Source organism: Drosophila mojavensis, unplaced genomic scaffold (genome assembly GCF_018153725.1).
Source record: "Drosophila mojavensis isolate 15081-1352.22 unplaced genomic scaffold, ASM1815372v1 contig_80, whole genome shotgun sequence".
Taxonomy (NCBI): Eukaryota; Metazoa; Arthropoda; class Insecta; order Diptera; family Drosophilidae; genus Drosophila; species Drosophila mojavensis.
The window spans coordinates 13,869,506-13,889,717 of record NW_025318906.1 but is presented as its reverse complement, the minus strand read 5'-3'; the positions used below and the strand labels follow the sequence as shown (position 1 = coordinate 13,889,717).

General features: G+C 39.5%; 1 protein-coding gene across 4 annotated transcripts in view; it reads left to right on the top strand.

Moving 5' to 3' along the window:
- LOC6579843 (nephrin) overlaps positions 1–12,160 on the top strand; it is an 87,655-nt gene extending 75,495 nt beyond the window's left edge. For all 4 annotated transcript variants that reach the window (XM_032729851.2, XM_032729850.2, XM_002005680.4 and 1 more), the window contains 2 exons: positions 2,151–2,344; positions 10,455–12,160. In XM_032729851.2, coding sequence (XP_032585742.1) covers positions 2,151–2,344; positions 10,455–11,162 — 902 coding nt within the window. In that variant the 3' untranslated portion in view covers positions 11,163–12,160. The remainder of the gene's footprint in view (positions 1–2,150; positions 2,345–10,454) is intronic.
- The last annotated feature ends 8,052 nt before the right edge of the window (positions 12,161–20,212 follow it).

The window sequence follows — 20,212 nt, the reverse complement described above, 5'->3', positions numbered from 1 at the left end:
CATATCTATATATATAGAATCAATCGCAATACCTTGTATTTCCTCATTAACTATGCACAATACACTTTCGACCAAATAATTGCCTTTCAGCAAGGCTATTAATATGAAATGAGTGCTGCTTGTTGATAAATGTCTCTGTGTGTGTGTGTGTGTTTCTCTCTATCTGTGTGCTACATATGTGTTGCATGCGTGGCATGCATAGTTAGTTCGTTGCAAGTATCTGGCCAATTATGTGCATTACATATGCACAAAAGTGAACTTCTGTTTCTGCTTCTGCTTCTGCTGCTTCTTCTTCGACTTGTTGTTCTTCTGCTTTTGCTTTTTTGTAGCTGCTCTGATTTTGATTTAGCTGTAACTGGCAACTGGCAATTGGTTAGTGCGGTTTCAGCTGCTGTTGCTCTTGCCGCTGCCGCTGCCGCTGCTGCTGATCGAAAAATCAATAATTCATGAGCACAGCCCCGATGCTGCGAGCTCCTTTGAAGGTGCTACTACAGGCTACTACCAGCAACACCACCACCCACTTCCGCCCTCACCCCCACCCGCACCTAGTCAAGGCAGTAATACACTTTGTATTACACACGCATACACAATACGCATATGCAAAGTAAACAAGCCACAAAATGAACATGGGAGCCACGTAAGCAGCTCAGCTACAGCCATGGCCTCCCTCTCTCTCTCTCTCTCTTTCTCTCTCTCCCGCTCTCTCTCTCTCTCTCTGTCTCTGTTGCACAGTTTTTCGTTTCCTCTGTGGGGCGTCTTCGATTTGTCTGCTTGTTTGGCAATGCCACAGCCCGCAGCCTGCTCAAGTTTCTTAACAAAATTATTGTTGCCTACATTTGAGCGCACGCTGGAATTTCAGCCAAAATAGGTGTGTGTAGCTGTGTGGGTGTGCGTGTGTATGTGTGTCTTGTTGTCTAAGTCTATTTTACAAAATTACAAATTTGTTACGTTTGTGGCTTTCACGCCTTCACGAATGACAGCCAAATTTGAAGTGGTTAAAGCTTTGCCCTGAGTATGTCTGGGCTTGTGTGAGAGTGTGCGTGTATCTGTGTGCGTGCGTGTGTGTGTGTGTGTGTGTGTGTGTGTTAACAGCTAACTTGTCTTATCATAAGTAGAGGCCATAAATAGCCAGCAATGGCAGAGCTTGTATGGGTCTAGCCAGTGATTTGCCCAGTTGAACTTATCAGAGCAACACCTGAGTCTCTTATCACCTGCGAGTGCGGCTGCAGCTGCAATTAATGGTTTTCGTTTTATGCACTTCCAAACGTTTGCACAGCAAATGAACCAGAAAGCAGCAAAATGTTGCACCTACGTGAAAACGCAAACGCATGTCTAAATGGGCAACGATGGGGAGCAGGAGCAGCAGCAGCAGCAGGAGACTAGAGACAAGAGACAGGGGAATTGCAATGCAATTCGAATGTTGAATGGAGACTACGTGTGCATTTACACAGCTCAATGTGTAGTGAGAGAGTGTGTGTGTGTGTGTGGGTGTGTGTGTGTGTGTGTCTTCTACCGAAAAGTCTTTGCCATTTGCTTGGCTTGCCTTGACTGTTACTCTTCTCCTCGCCCTCTTTGCTTTTTTTCACTCTTCGTTGCAAATGCGGCTATAAATGTGTCATTTGCAGCAAACAAATTGCATTTGTGCTGCAGTTCATCTGCGGTTGCGCTTGTGCGCTACGTGCAACAGCACGAACTAAATGCATAATACTCGTTTATGGTCTCAAAACCGCTGAATTTATACAAATATCGATAGTTTCGACGCTGCCAAGCCACAATTTATATAATTTATAGATGCATATCTCTGCTCAGAGTGGATGGCATGCGAAAACTTGTTGAAGCGGACGGTAAAAGTGAAGGAAATAAAAGTAACTATATATATATATATATATATATGATTTTTAACTTTAAAATGAATATTTAGAACATTGCGAATAAACCATAGAATAGATCAAGAATGAAACAGTCCATGAAAGAAAAGTTTCTCAACTCATTAGAAGATTAACTAATACACCCCAAACCCAAATTGAAGGAGCATAAGAACTCAGCTCTTGTCTAGAAGTAACATAATTGTAAATTACATGCAACCTCTGAACTATTCACACATAACTAATTAAATCTCTCCCTCTCTCTCTCTCTCTCTCTGCTTACAGCCAATGCCTGCACATTGCCACATCCGCGGCACAATAATGGCCATGCCACATCCATTGCCGCTGGCCATATGACGCGCGACGATCAGATGCTCATCAGCAAGGGCGTCTATATTCCGTCCCCATCGCCAGCACCGCCGCCGGACGGCTCCTATTACAATATGAACAGCGAACGATATCTATCGTATCCACCAATGGTAAGTGCATGCAAAAGCGTTTAGTTTCTTATCTGCAATTCTGTTGCCATATCACGCCTGGTCGCTTCCTTAAGACTCGACGGGATTAAATTCAGCTGCAGCAGTAGCTGAAGCTGGGCTGCTACTCCTGCTGCTGCTCCTACTGCTCCCGCTGCTGCTGCCACGTTAATTGCCCACCCAGATCCGTAATATTGTTCCTTTTAGCGCTTATGGCTAGTCACGGCCATGGATTAGTTCGCGCAATTAGTTGCAGTTTTATGCACGTTTCCCAGCTAAAACACACACACACACATATATACACACACACACATATATATATATACACACACACATACAGTTGCCAGTCAGTCGCCTTAACAAATCCTACTCCATTTGCATCTCACTGCGAACAAGGGGGCGTGACAGGAGAGGGAGAGGGTAAGCACACATGCACAGACACTCATACACATACAGGCATACACTTGCAGAAAAAGGGAGAAAGGTAGACAGGAATAAAAGAGACGAGTTAGCGCAGTTTTTTAATCGAACTAGACAATTATATATATTTTCAAGGAATTCGCTTAAATCTTAATTATCAGAGTATTTTTTTATCACAATATATATCTAAAATTTGAAATTAAAAAAAAAAAAAAAAAAAAAAAACAGATGCTAGGCACTTTAATTAAGCTCAGAAAAAATTTATAAAAAATCCATAGCTGAAGCATTATTACTTAAAAATATTTTTTTTTTAATGTAATTTTTTTTTAATCCATTATAAATTTTAAACAATTTTTTTAATGATTAAAATATTTTTTTTTTTTTTTTTTTTTTTAAATAATAAAAATATTTTTAGCATACTTTTAAAATACTAGAAATATTTCTACTATTTATAAAAATATTTAAAATATCTTAAAGTTCCCTTAGTTTAATATAAAATACTTTAAAATATTTAAAATATTAAACTTTAGTTTAATATAAAATGCTTTATATAGGCAACAATATTTCTCAAAACTCAAAGAAATTTCTGGTGAACGAACTTCATGTTGACTACAAATTATTTACAAATTTCTTCGAGTGTAAACCTTAATATTTCTCAATGAAATATAGCATATATAGTAATTTTTCTAATAATCTCACTCAGAATACAAATGCAAACATTAATTTCTCGCAGTGCACATACTAATGCACATGTAAGCCATATACATAGACGTATACACAGAGATATATATTCGATCAGACTGTTGGGATAGCTGCCACGTGGCATGTGGCATGTGGCATGTGGCAGCTGCCAATGCGCTGCGCTGGGCTGAGCATGGCTGCCAGTTAACTCGGTTCGACTTTTATAATCCGCGTGCCGCATGCAACGCTCCAAAGACAAATGACAAACTCAAATGCATTAAGCTGCAGCCCAAACGGCTGAGCAGGAAGCGAGGGCGGTTAGGGAGAGGCATGGGCGTGGCACCATAGGAGACCCAAACGAGCGCAGCTGCCGTTGCTTTGTTGTTTGCTGCTGCTGCTGCTGCTGCTGCTGCTGTTTGTACTTGCTAAAGTAAACATTATTTTCTCAAGACAACAATTTAATATTACACATACGCAGCGTGGAGCGCGTAACGTTTATGATGACAAGCTCCACTCGTATTTCCCACTCTCGACTCTTAAGGATCCGCTTCAAGTTGTGCTCAGATTTTCATAACTCAAACATGCGTTTGGCATTCATTTGTTGCCTCTAACCGATTTCTGTGGCATGCCACACACTATCTGACCAGGTCGACAGCGAACGGCAGAGGGGAAATGCCAATAACAATGCCCACATGACATATCTTTGGCATCTACTTGTCGCATTAGGGTAAACCAATATAAATTCCACAAATTCACAATAAACAGGGCAAAATCAATTTTCGAAATTTATTATCCACGTTCCCCATTTGGAGGTATCACAACTGCTGCTCCTGCTGCTGCTGCTGCTGCCACGGCTAGTGCTGTTAAAGGGGTGTAAATGTGACAAGTTAAGACGACACTCAATGCGTCTGACACGCCAAGCTCCAGACCCAGACCCAAACCCCAAACCCAACCCCAGCCCAGCTCTGACCCAAGCCCAACCCCATTCGCCTGTCAGCTGGCATTTTATGTCGCTGTGAGGCCAATAATTGTATAAATTAGATACGAACGAAATGCAGTTAGTGGACAGGCAGACAGACAGACAGACAGACACTCTCTGTGTATCCCTAAAGGGCTCTCGCCAGCTGCACACAAACACACACACACACACACACACAGAGAGACGCTCGTTGGCCTGTCTAATGGCGGCTAATGTAATAATATTTATGCTAGCTGCTGACCATTTTTATGGGCTTTATGCTTTATGCGATTTGGCCAGTTACTCAATTTCAGCAGCAGGACCAGGGCGATTTTTTGTTTACTCTGGATAACAGTTAAATGATGAAGAGCCGTGAGAGATAGAGACAGCGAGAGAGAGAGAGAGAGAGAGAGAGAGGGGAGAGCGGGAGAGTGAGAGAGTTTATATCTGAGGACAGCTGCAAGGCTTTCTCTGCCACAATGCTCTATTGCATGCACACACATGTTCATTCAGTCATTCAGCATGGGACGCAAAACCTTTTGTTTGCGGTTTTTAGTCAACGAGGGAGAAAAATTCAATTTCGGTTTAGTTGGCCAACAATGGCACTTTATATATGTGTAAGTGTCTGTGGGTGTGTGTGTGTGTGTGTGTGTGTGTGTGTGCCTACACACGCTCTGGGAGTAAGGACTGCTGAACGCCTTTTGCTACCCACACACACACAGTCACACACACACATATACACATATAAGAAATGTTTTGTGGAGCCAAATTGAATTATTTGATAAACATCATTAGAAAAATTACAAAATATATAGAGCACTCAGCATGCGGCAACAAATCACGAGAGCCAAGCGCAAGAGAGAGAGAGAGAGTCAGAGCGAGAGAGAGAGAGGGAGAGTGAGTGCGACCCAGCTGCGGTTTTATTTTTTTGTATTTCTTAAACATTTGCCCAGCACTAAATTACTTTTTCGGTGCACAGATGTCCAGTCGAGGCCACCGAAAACCTAAATGAATAATAAAAACCATTTTTGTTGTAGTAAATCAAATTAAATTTCAATCGCATGCTTGACAGCTAACAAAAAGGATTCATTCACAGTCGCCGATGACACTTCAGCCAGTCAAGCGAAATGAACGAACGAACAACAACAACAACAACAACAAGCAGTTGGACACAAATGTGGCCACAGACCACGGACCACGGACTGACGCTGCGTATACGCAATGTTGCAAATGCCACAGATTCAGCTTATTTAACAATACTAACAAGTTTCTCTTCCCTGTTTTTTATAAGCTCTTCAGCCCACAATAGAGCTTAAAACTGGCTGGTCTATCAATGTTATTTCTAACAACATTTCAAAGAAATAACAAATGCTCTAGCCGGGAGTATTCGACGGGCAGATACTCTGCGTGTTGAAGCTGAAGGGGCTAGATTTCCTATAAATATGTGTAGATCGATATATAGCACTTTTTATAGGCATTTAATTTTGGGGAAAAGAAATTGAGCTATGCTAAATAGAAAATGCTCATAACATGTGTTGTCATAGCGCAAACATTCTAAGCAAATTTTATTTAAATTTTTATTTTTAAATTGAAAATATCGATATTTATCGTTCACTACAAATTAATTATCAAAATAATTAAAATTAAATCAAATAACTTATAACTTATATACGTATATATATTTATTATATAAATATAATATATATATTTAATGTATATATTTAATGTATATAATTAATATATATATTATATATTATTTAAATACTCCTTTCTTAATTTAACTATCAAGATCCCAATCAGATAGATCGACTCAGACTGAAAGTACTTAACTATATCAAATCAATTTATCCTAGTTCAATTCAATTCTAATAGAAAACTTATATACCCTATAAGCTCTTGCACAACTAACACTGCCTCTTATATACAGTTGCAAAATACTATTATAGCCAAAAACCAATTTCAATTGGTTTAAGGTATATAAATACGAAACTTTGCAATCACCCGCAACACTTTGAGCAGAGTTCTTAAAAACCCTTTTTACGCCAATTTAAAATAAGTTTATATATATATATAAATTGAACTAAATAATGAAGGAATGTTGAATTTTATGAAATTTCTGAATTAAAATGCGCTGAAAAATGTATTTAATTATTTTGAATTAAATGAACTAAATAATAATATTAAATAATTTAGTGAGAGGCAATGAAAATTAAAGAATATATTTAGAATCATCTCTATCATATATATATATACATTTATATTCCTATATACTTATACAATTCGCATCAATAATAACAAATGTTTTGTGGCTTTAAATCAACTTTAAATTGCCATGGATAGACGAGTTTTACTTCATTTCTTAACATAAATAAATCCTTAAATATCCTTCATTGCTGACATACATCAGCTCAACTATGCCAAATGCCTTGCTGCATTAGCAATTCTTACGATTGAAGTGAGTAAATGACATTTGGTCTATTGCTATGCTAACACAATTAAAGGCCAATGAAATTATCGAAGCATTTGCCGAATTTCATTTGATTAGGCTTAGTTCAAGTGCACAGGGTATACATAGTATAGTATAGTATAGATAGTATAATCGAGTATATAAATATATATATATATATATATATATATATATATTTAAATATAGAATGCTTTGCAATTGTGGCCAACGCCCAGTTTTCGTTGTGTTGTGTGGACCCACATGTGTAACTATTTAAGCGGCAATTTGTATTTTATTGCCAATTGCGTTCTGCATGTCCGTTTAACAACAACAGCAACAACAACAACGACAACAACACCATCAACTGTTGAAAAACTTTGTATGGAACAGACAAAAGTCGTTTCGTCCCGCCGCTCAACTGGTGTTTGATAAGTTAAATGCTGGCTGCTCTGTCCCATTTTAGATATTCCAACTGTGTGTGTGTGTGTGTGTGTGAGTGTTTGGATCAGGCTGGCTCTATAGACTGGGGCTATCTCTGGCAGCAACTACGTGGGCATGTGCAAAGTGAACTCGTCCAACTTAACTATGGCTCACTTTGTTAGCGAGTTTAGCACAGTTTGAAATTCAATTAGTTTTTTGTGCGGGCGAGACGATTTGTGTTTAAAATTCAAGGCTCAGAGCAGCTGATGTCGATTAAATAAATAACCGAAATATATACTAGCTCGCTGGCTGTATCGAGTCGTGTAGTGTCCATAATTTAATTTTAGCTGAGAACGCGGCGTCCTGGCGCCGCATTCGCTGGATTTAATGTGTAAAGTTTGATGGCTCTTTGCGAAAGGAAAAAGGGCATGCGGCAGGAGCGGGCGCAGGAGCAGCAGCGGCAGCAGGAGCAGGCACTGGCTGCTAGTCATACATTTGATATTCTATTTACGCAAAATGAACTCCTTTGCCCTGCTGTTGCTGCCGTTGCTACTCCTGCTACTCCTGCTGCTCCTGCTGCTGCTGCTGCTGCTGTGGCAACTTTAACAATAACGACAATAATGAGCCGTGCCCCGCCCACAATTAGCGCCCACTTGGCATAGAGAGGCACGCGAGCCACAGGACAACAAAGCAGACCTTTAAATGCCACACCAACCAAAAACTTTTTCAAATGTGTCAGAAAGAGAAAGGGAGGCAGCGGGACGGAGCGGGGGGCAGCGAGAGTGCGAGTGAAACCCCTTTACAAGCCATGCTGATTCTAGCTAGTGCAACAAATTGCTGGCGCACAAACTCAGCTCAAAAACTTTTCGTTAAAGACAATTTAACTTTGTAAACTGATACAAAATGTTCGCCTTGGTATACTTAAGTCCTTTTATCCATTCTCCTTAACTACCAATTCCCATGCCACCTAGCCCAATCTCTCCTACTGTTAATCAGTGCCAGTTAACGTGTGTATGTGTGTGTGTGTGTGTGTGTGTCACAGTATAACAAACTATATCTATAGTTATCAAAATAAAAATACTTTAGAGTTATTTGTAATTCATATTTAACAATGGCAAATGCCAAAGTCAAAAGGAATTTTAATTAATAAAAGTTATAAATAATGCCTAGCACCTGTTGGCAATGCTTATTTATTATATATATTTATAAAAGTCTATTCTTAATTTTAATTTTCTATACAACTTTCAAAGCTATTGAAAAATTGAAAGAAATTATTGTGGCATATTTGTTGCTGCCTGCCTGCTGCAGCCTCAGTTGCTCAATATTCCAATTAGGCAAAGAAGTTGAGTTTGCTCTTCTTAAAAAGTTGAAGCTGGCGCGTTCAACTTGCTGCAACTATGGCAAATGCTATTGCGCAGACCGGACCTGGCTTTGCCTCTGCCTCTGCCCCTGCCCCTACCTCTGCCTCGGTACGAAACAATTTTCCAACTGACACAAAGTGTCATGTCAATCGAAGTAGAAGATAATATTTCCAACTTCCAAGCAGCAGCAGCAGGAGCAGCAGCAGCAGGAGCAGGAGCAGGAGCGGGAGCAGCAAACACAAAAAATTCAGCACATTTTTAGCAACTTGCAACGCGCAACTTGCAACTTGTCTGCAACTTCGCAACATGCAACTCACACGCAGTCAGAGCGAGGCAGCGGCAGCCGGAGACGTTTGCTATTCTCCTGCTGCGACGACAGTTTACAATTATCGCATTGTTAGTCAGTCGCTCTGCAAGCATTAAGATCAATTCACAACTGAAGTAGGCAAACTTGGCGCAGCATATATAATCTAATATGGATGATGGCAAATGGGAGCAATAGGAAAAGAAAGTGCAGTGAGGCAATAGAGAAAATAGTTCGATAAAATGGTATTTATGGTTTTCATTTGCAGCTACTTGCATGCCCTTAGGTATCACTCAAATAGGACTGCCTATGCCATGCCTAAAATAGTAGCCAGAAATAGTAGTATACACGGAAATAGTAGTATACTCAGAAATAGTAGTATCAGAGTATGCACATATATAGATTATAGTAATATACGCAGGAATAGTAGTATACACAGAAATAGTAGTATACTTAGAAATAGTAGTATACACAAAAATAATACTTTACATAGAAATAGTAGTGTCAGAGACCACACAGAAATATAAAGCCACATAGAAATAGTAGTATGATCAAAAATAGTAGTATACACGGAAATAGTAGTATACACAAAAATAGTACTGTACATAGAAATAGTAGTGTCAGAGACTACACAGAAATATAAAGTCACACAGAAATAGTAGTATGATCAAAAATAGTAGTATACACAGAAATGATACTCCTATCTCAACAAAATAGTAGTATACTTATAAATGGTAGTATGTACAAAAAGAGTACCATATATCAGATATAGTCAAATCTGAGCATACACTGAATATGCACAGAAGAATTAGTATATATCACAATAGTAGTATGCTCAGAATTAATATACAGTATCAGAGAATCATGAGTATATATCAAAACAATTGCACAGAAATAGTAGTGTATAGCTTGTACACATAAAAGCAGAGAGATAGGAGCATTTACTACTATTTTTTGTGGTACCCATACTATTTCAGTGCACTCTTGTCGTCAGATATGCTTATTCACCCCAAATACAATATCGCTTATTCAAAGAGCTCCATTTTCAGAGATTTGCCTTCGCATTCCCTTTCGAGTCCCACCTGCTATTGCATTCCTTATTGACAGATTATACGCCTCCCTTGGCAATTCATCAATTGAAATTCTCTTGAATTTACTTTGAAATTCTCTTAAAAAAAAAAGAAGAAAATAAATATGCGTAATCGTCAGCTGCAGCTATTATTTCGCCGTCCTCCTGCAAGCTGAGCGGGCCAAAAAATAAAATAAAAATATAGATAAAAAACTTTTGCCAGAAGTCGACAAAGGCGTAACAAAAGCAGAACTCGAGCCGTTCACTGCTGCTCACTTTCTTCTTGGCTTGGCTATCTCTGGCGACGGTTAAATGAGAAAACTTTTGAATTCCGAGCTGAAATCGAGGCGGCGCAGGCGACGACTGCACTGCGAGCATAGGCTATGCATAATTATGAACTCTAACCGACTGTAGCTGATGCTCTACAATGATTTCTTTGCTCTTCTCGTTGCAGGAATATCCGACTGCGCTGGACTTTAGTGCGCCGCCGTTGCCGCTGGCGCATCTGCAGCCCATGCAGCCCATTACGGTTACCTCGCAGGCGGCGCTGCTGGCGGCGAGCAATGGCGGCGCCACGCTGGTGGGCAATGGCAGTGCCACAGGTGGCACGCTGCGTCGCGGCATCTTGCGCGGCGTGGTGGGCGTCGGCGTGGGCGTGCCGCCGCCAGATGTTACGCATCACACCTCCGGCTCCGCCTCCGCCGGTGGCGCTGGCATGCAAATGCTGCACGATCTGCATCCGGTGAATCTCAGTGCCACCACGCTGACCACGAGCACCACGCTCAATGGCAGCATGACGACAGCATTGCCGCTGGCCACATCGACGCTGCCCCGCCAGCCGCACGGCATACTCAAGGATCCCAATCGCAATAAGCAGCAGCAGCAGCAGCAACAACAGCAGCAACAACAACAACAGCAGCAACAGCTGCTCAATGCTAGTTTAGTGGGCGTGCCCGTCTCGGGGGCCGTGGGCAGTTTGCAGATTCTGAATCTGAATCCGGTGAGCAACGCGGCGCTGGGCAACAATCTGCTAATGACTACGAGCGCCACCTACGACCCGGCCACGCTGAGCAGCTTCAATGCGAGCGCCGCTGGCGTCGGCGCTGCAGTCGGAGCTGGCGTCCAGGTGGCCTACACAGATGCGGATGGGCATCTCGTATAGCTGTAGGCCGAGACTGGGGCCAGCTCTGAGTCCCGGTACTAAGGATGGCGCCCAGTCTGTCCAAGCATCTACACATATACATATACATACAGGCATACACATCTACACAGATATACATACTATATCTATACATACATATATATATAACTAACTGTACTCCACACTCGACTCGTAGCTAGTTTAGAAGCTTTCCCTCTCTACATTTAAATGTGTGTTTGACATTGTGTGTGTGCGTGTGTGTGTGTGCACCAAAGTATATCCTAGATCTGTGTTATACGCCAGGAGAAGAAGTTAACAACTGCAATTAGCAAATACCCTGTGAAAGGATAAAAGCTAGAGAAGCTTTATGTGATGACTCAAGCTAAAATAAAATTAACTGGAATAGATTTTACTGCTTCTATCAGAATTATTATAGGGTATAAATAAATAAAACAAATGATCATTAGGCAGATACTCCTTAAAAAGTTAACAGCTTGGGTAGTCATAAAGGAAAATAGAGAAAAATGTAGAGAAGAGATAGACTATGACATGGCTTTTGCTAGCTGCAGCATACACCACATGATAAATGCAGTACAAGGTATGCAAGCAGCAAATACCCTGTAAGGAGTAAAATCTATATGTAGAAAGTTGCATGCTACACTCACTATCATACCCCATGCGATAAACTGCTTTGCAGAGTATAGACAGGACTTCAATTATCCTATTTAAAGAATTTACATACCGTGTAAAAAGCCAACAACTGAGGTAGCTAAGCACGAAATTTCATTTCAATAGGGTAACGTCAGGTTTTCTGCCACTTTCGCCTGCCTCACATACCCCACTCGCCCCCTCTGGGATTGCAGAGTATTGCCAGTGCCCATTACCTTATTCAAATCAGCTACAGAATTAGTTTATGTAAATTTTTAAAACGATTCTCACTTGCCCATAAGACACTGCACGCTGTTTATTCAGATAAACAAGCCCCAAAGACGATCTCATGCCGCTGACCAGTTCGTCTGCTCGCATCTCCATCTGTCTCCGTCTGTCGCTTTGTCAGTCCGCTGGAGGATTTGCGTTTTGCTAATTAGCTTTCGCAAGCAGCAATAACAGCAGCCATAACGAAAAACTTTGAGCGGGACGACAGCAAGGGCAGCAGGAGCAGTGGCAGCAGGAGCAGCAGCAGGAAGCGGTCAAAATTTTTGGGAAATTAGTTCAGTGGAACGAACGACACAAAGAGCCGCGCAGCCGTTTGACAGCTCCCTGGGGCGTGCTCAGGCCTCAAGTCGATGGGCACGTGATTGCGCTAGAGGAGCGCTCACTGGGCGTGGCCAAAAAAAATGGAAAAGTCAAAGCGAACTAGTTGGGAGTGCACGCCTAGAAGATACCCTGAGACTGGGACTGAGACTGAGACTGAGACAGAGACTGAGACAGACTGAGACAGACTGAGACAGAGACTGGGACTGAGACAGAGACAGACTGAGACTGAGACTGAGACCGACTGAGACAGAGATAGAGACTGAGACAGGCAGAGACTGAGACAGACTGGAACTGAGACCGACTGAGACAGAGACTGGGACTGAAACTGAGACAGACTGAGACTGAGATAGAGAGACAGGGGAACGGAGGAATAGACAAACAAAAACAACGGAACTGAGACTGAGGCAGCAGGAATACTTCAAACGGGTGCAGACGGTCGACCCATCTATACATCATGAAGTCTGCCACGCCTCCTTCTGCGCGTTACATACAAGCAGCAAGAAGCGATTATGCCCCGCTATCAGATTTGCCATTAGTTCAGGGTATAAGCAAAGCGCAAACAGTTGACAGCAGCTGCAGGAGCAGCAGGAGCAGCTGGAGCAGCGTTTGAGCGTTTTCAGTAAAAGTGCTTGAGCTGATGCTGGAAGTTAGAGCGCCAACTTAGCGGATGGGGGTGTAGCTAGTGGAGGCAGCTGCCACGCCCAGTTGAGATTCACATTATGTGCAGGCAACGCAGTTGTTTTGGCATATTCAAAGGATTCATTCGCCTGCTTGCGGTGCTTGCGATCTATCCATCTGCTTATAGGTACCATTATTGTCTTAACCCACCAACCGCACCACCACCACCACCATCAGCCTTTGGATGGAGTCTTAAGTGCTTGCCGCACATTTGCTGCTCGTCGCAGCCCAGCGAGCGTGACATGCTCATCTTGGGGACGCCATTAACTTCTGCTAGCCGCGCTGGAGCACATCATGACAATTCTATTATGTGGAGCATCAATGCAATGCGAGCACCCTTAGCACCCTTAGCTGCCTGGCATCCTTTGCCAAGGGCAAACCTAGATGACAGAAGCGATGTCTGTGTGTGTGTGTGTATGTGCCTCTCTCTCTCTGTATGTGTGTTAATTAATATTCATCGAGCTGTAATTACCAAGTCTCTCACACTAATGCAGTCGCAGATAAACGCAGCTGCAGGCAAAGCGAGCAAAAAAAACAGGAAAAAAAAAAGAAATCCTCTTCGTCTATTCGATTGACTGACTGTGCTGAGTGAAAGTAATTAAAAACGAAATTAAATATATTTCGAAATTCAATTCAAGCCAGAGCAAAGACAAAGAAATTTGCAAGCAGCGCAACTAAAAAGTCGAAAATTCACCAAAAGCAAAGCAATCAGAGAGGCCAACAGCTCAGCCATGGACTATACATATCTTTGGGCTGATGAAAGTCTGAGACTGTTTGCATGTGTATGTGTGTGTGTGAATGTGAGTGCGAGTGTGTTTATCAATTTGAAAAGGCCCGCACGATTGTCACGCCTGGCGTTTGCTGTCTGCGTTCGCCTTTCGCCTTTCGCTGGGATTTCCGCTATTGAATAATTGTGATTGCCGTTCCCAGATAAAAGTTAAATGAGCAGGAAAATAAGTAAAATTATAATGGAGCTTAATGCCCACGTGGGGGGTATGGGAGCAGCACAAACACTGGAAGAAAAAACCTAGCAGGATGTTAAACAAATTCAATACAACTTTGTCAAAAGAAAAGTTAAAGCATTTCAGTTACACTTGGAGAAATAATATAGCTAGGTGTTTAAACGAAATTTGTCAAAATTAAATTTGGATGTGCTCTTACCAGAACCAGAACACTTCCCTTTACTCTGAGTGTGCCCAAGTTTAACTGTATTTATGTTTCGAGGCAACGTATTTATTTAACGTTCAAAAATATTCAATCAATAGTTTCAAACCATATGCAGACAGACAATAAATGGAAATACTTTTTGGCACGAACAACTTGCAGTTAACATAAACATGAGCAGAAATTTTGATATAACATCTAGAATGAGTCACACGCACACACACCCACACACAAACACACAGAGCTAAACATATGTAAAGCTTATACTCACATAGGTCTGCCAAAATTGCATTAAAATAAAGAAAAAACGAAAAGGAAAAGCATTTAAAATAAATTCTAGAGATAAGTAGCTAAGCGAACTAATTAATTAAACACAGGAAGAGAGAGTGAACGGAAAGGGGAAGAAATAAGAAAAAGAGAGAGAGAGAAAATCAATAAACTGGTATGAAAAAAAAAGAAAAGAAAAACAAATAAAAAGTTAGAGCAGGAATCTCGAACTACTCAATCAATATGCCAAAATTTAATTTGTACAATAAAAAGCGAAAACTAAACTAAGAGCGAAAAAATAAAATTTATGTAAAAGGACAAATGCAGGTACACACACACATACAAACGAATACATACTTATATATAGTAAAAAGACAGTCATACAAGCATAATTAATATATATACATATATATATAAAATAAAAGTAGTATAAATTTCACATCTCGTACGTGTAGAACTGTGTGTTGTTGGACTAATTGTCTCAGCTAAACCCCTAAGCAAGCTGTTCCCGAATAACTTACATAATGTGTGAATTAACATTAGAATCTAAGAACATTTAATCACCACCAAGCGATAGAGCGAGAAAGAAAGAGGAAGGGAGAGTGAGAGAAGGGAATACACAAATTCCAATACTCAAAGTCTATCAGTGTGTCTCACGCATATACTAACTATATATATATAATGATATATAGTCTATATATATATATAGATTATCTTGCTGGTTTTTTAAACGTATAACTATCGCACTTAATGAATATATATCGATTATAATGGCATGTAAAGCATATGAGCATAAATTTTTATACAGCGAAAAGAGAAGGAATAGAAGAGAAAAACAATTACAAATACGGCATTCGGTTGATATCGACTGCATAATACTCGTTCACATTTAATATAATAGCTAGATTACTAGCTGGGAGATCTTTAATATTGTGTTCTTTTATCATATCTATAGGAAACCTCTAAAGAGGTTCTATTATAAAATTTTATCGCTTAATCTGAAAGATCTTTTACGCCTTACAAAAAAGACAAAAATTAAAGATACACATCTCAGTGTCTCTTACAAAATTTCTAGACTCTTTCTATCATATTCTAAATAAACATGACAACAGAACCCATATACTCTCTTTACACAACGTGAACGAGTATTCGAAACTAAAATGTCTTCCCCGCATAATAGAGAATACTTATTTGTGTGTGTGTGTTTTTAAGATGGCTAATTAAATTATTTTTAAATTAATTTATAAACTTAACATATAATTCTTTCACATACACACACACACGCACACAGTGACAGCTATGGTACGAGCATGTATTTATTTAGTTTGTAATGCTAACATATGAAAATGGGGGAAAACTAAATAAGACTTAAGCACAAAATATGTTAAATTATTAGAGGTAAATATATGGATAAGTTTTATTATTATTACAATTATTATTATTATTATTAATATTATTATGATTATTATGCTTATATTGTAGTTAAAAGCAAGGCCAAAGAGATTTGTTAACAAAGCAAATAATTATTTACCAATTGATTCGAAGTGTTTTCTACTTAATTCGGGCCGAAATCACAGTTATAACAAAATAAAATATATAAATAAAAATTCTCTTGTTAATACAGCATATGTAATATGTTTAAATGTAGTTTAATGGAACCGAAAGGACAAAAGACTTGAAATACTGAATTTAGTTTAATTGTAATTCAAAACTCAAGCAACGTAACTAGCATACAGAACAAGAGAATGGAGAATGGAGAATGGAGAATGGAGAAAGGAGAAGCTACTCATAGACATAGATAAAGAAGCTAAAGGATAAATGGGAAAATATATATAACCAAAAACGATTTGACTATTGTGAATTTTTCTTTAAATGGTGATGATAATGATTTCGATTACATTTATGTAGCATCTATGCAAAATAATATACAAATATAGCTAAGCTGTTGTACAGAAGCCAGAGATTAAAACAAAACAATAAGAAAAAAAAAAACAAACAAAAAAATGAAAATTAAATATAAGTTTATTTGCTAAAAAGAAACAAAAAAAAAAAATTCGGAAAAAATTGTAAAAAAAATATATATATATATATAAATTAATTTGATGGAATGGGGTTAATGCATATGAAATTTATTGCATTTTTAAGAAATCTGTTAATATATGAATACAAAACGAAGAAAACAAACAAATAAAAAAACAAAAAATAAAATGCAATGCATTCACATTTCAATTCGAAGAGGACTATTTAATGGTGAAAACTTTCGCATCAATTTTCATCGAGCGAAAATAACACTAACACGCGCTGCGAAACAAAAGAAGGACAAAAGGAGGCAGCCAGGCATCCTGCCAGGAGGACGTTGAGAGATTGAGGCAAACAAACGTGTGTGTGTGTGTGTGTGTGTGTGTGCACGGCTGCTCTGGCAAAGAAGAGGCTGCGAATTTGGGTGTTCGGGTTTGGAGGGGGGGGCGTGGCGTAGCGACGCCCTCAAGAAAGTATCCACTATTCGTCTTACTTGCGTGGTGCGGCGCAAAAAAAATTGAATTCCTTGTTAAACTTACGAGCTGGCATTAATTTAACAGCAGCTCCCAGCAGCGGCAGCAGCAGCAGCGTAGCCCCAGTTTCAGATTGCGTATACGGCCCATTGGACATGTGATGTGTGCGTGCATTATTTTTACTCTCACTGTGACTTTATGATGCTCGTTCGATGCTCCTCGCCACGTTCCGTACGTCTGGCCAAATCGCAGCTCGTATTTCATTTAAATTGAACTTAATTAGTTCCGCCAAACTGCCAAAGAATGCTTTAACAGACACACCCACACACTCACACACACACACACACACACACATACTCTTGGCTTTGCCCAGCCATCGATAAAGCACTTTGAGGTGAAGATAATTCGCCTTTGGGCTGCTCTTTCAATAAATAGCTGACGAAGTGCTCGCTACTCTGGATGCTTGCAGCCTTTGCGCAGCTCTAAAAGGATTAACGCGCGCCCCAAAGAAAATTCGCCTTGAAGCGCGCGGGCAGTTCATCTCTTTGAGTAAATGGAAAAGTTTTGTTAGTACGCCACCTTGGCCAAAACTTTATCCACAGCAACTAGAGACACACAAACAACCAAAACAGCCAAAAAAAATATATATCAGCAGAAGCCAAGCTGCAGCTGGTCAAAATCAGAGCAGGCAGCGAGACAGGCAAAACAAAAAGGCCATTTGCCATGGCTCTGGAAAAGTTTTTTGTGGGCATAATCATTGTCACGGCCATTGTCGAGGAAATTTACAAATTATCATGTCCAACAAAAAATTGAACGCGTACCAGAGACACTGCCAAATGGAGGGGCACAGCGCATTCAAAAGAAAGGTAGGCGAAAAAAATATATATATTTAATATAAAGATAAAAATGCATTAAAACATTTTGTTGCACACTTTCGAGCAGGTGAGAAAAATAGTGGCATGGAACAATTTTTTTTTTATTTTAGCAGATTCTTTAATTTGTAAAACATAATAATTTAAAAATTATATAAATAATATATATGTACATAATATAATATATATACGTTATTTGCATATACACTAGAAAAAAATATAATTTAAAACATTTTTATTTGTAAATACATCATCAAAATTAAATAGATAATAAAATCAGGGTATAAAAAAAACCGTTTATATAATTCAATAAAAAAGTTCTTTTGAATATAAAATAAGTTGGTCTAATTTCATTTCAATGGCAACATTTTAACGAGCTATGAAAAAAAATGTAAGCAATCGACGCACAAATAAAATACATATTTATTACATCGACACACGAGGCGACAGCTGGCGAGCCGAGGCACCAGGTGAACAGAAATGAATTGGAGGAGGTCAAAATGTTATTTAAGAGAGACTTAACAGCGTGCTGTTAGTAAAGGCGACATAAGCAGCGCATGTACTGAATAATGTTAGCTAACATGGAGTGACAAAAGAAAGACAAAATTTAAAAGGAGAAGAATAAATCCGATATATCTGTGCCGATTTATGAAGGACTGCTGCCTGAGAGTTAACATATATAACGCCAAGAATATGTAAGATATAGGTGTAAATACATGTATGTATGTATATGCTTTATATGAAAAGCTAAGTCTAAGGAAATGTAATATATAAAAAACATATAAAAAACTAAACATTTTATGCTATATATACATATCTATTCAAAATGTGTGATAAATAAATTCCAAAAAATATGAAATAATATAAAATAGAATATAAAATTTGCATCTCCACAAGTTGTTTGATCAAACATTTCAAACTCGTAGCAGTTAAAGTTCTTAAATCATTTATTATTTTAAATGGTCTCACAAACTGCCATTTAGATAAATATTTCTGGTTGTATTTGCTTATGAAACAAGTTTCGAGTAAATAGTCTTGAATGCATGGATTAGAAGTCACTGCCATATAGATGCAGTCGGCTGGAATGAAATCACGTTGCGCTTGCATAAACAATTTGTTATACTTAGATGGGATGCTGTAGCTGGGCATTAGCCAACTGGAAACTGGAAACTGGAAACTGAAATCTAGAGTTACGCATATTCATTCCGGCAGCCAGAGCAAACCAAAACAAAGTGCGCCAAGCACCAAACACGCATCGCAAAATCCTTCATTGTGGCTGAGCATTCTATGCATGGATAGCAGAGCTGAGTAGAGCTGAGCAGAGCAGAGCAGAGCGTAGCGTATCCTTATTTGCAGCGCAAGTCGGGCTTTTGTTTGGTGCCTTCGCAAAATTCATTTCGAGGCATAGAAAGATTTTAATATGCAGCACTTTATCGCTACATTGCAGTGGTGGGCATCAACCAGCCACACACACACACACACACACACACACACACACCCACAGCATCCTCGAAGGGGGCTCACACACATGGCTAATTTATGCTCAAAGTTGGCTCAATGTTTATTCTCACAAGGATGAAGCAAGGGGAAGGGCAAAGAAGGCTGCAAAAAGGATTTGCAATGCACAATAATTTACATTACGCATCCTGCGCATCATAGAATGAAACTTTTCAACTTGAAAGAAACTTATATCAAGCGCTTCCAATTGAATACATCACATTCACTCTACCTCTCTCTCTCTCTAGCAGACATTTACATATGAGTGAGTGTGAGTGTTGAGTAACGTTTTCTTGGCTGCCATTTCATTCATTAAATCATGATTTTTGCCAAGTTCAAGTTGAATGAAATGAATGTCTGGGCAGGCATTTAGTATATGCATATAAATACATATATTAAGACTTGTGTTATTTTTATCAAGTCTATTACACTGTTCCTATATTATATATGTATATATGTGTCTTGGGCACTTAGCGAGCCACTACTCAAAAATAAGTTTATACAAGAAACAATTTGCTGTGGCTAAGATGTTTATGTTATTTCTGTTTAATCTATACGAAGTCAGCTAGCAAAACAGCTGTTCCAAATACTTGGCCGAACAGCGGCCTCTGGCTACAGGCAGTGAGCGAGAGAGAGAGAGGGGAGGAAAAAGGTGAGTGAGAGAGCGAGAGCGAGAACACGAGCGAAACTGACAAGCAACAGGCAACAAGCTGCCAGCCGACAGTCACCCATTCAAGTGCCACGCCCACTCAACCCACTTACACGCCGAGAGCAGTGCTTATTGCCTTCGTGCAACAGTGTGGCGAAGTAATGCGAAAAAGGCATGAAATGTGAGCTAGAAAAG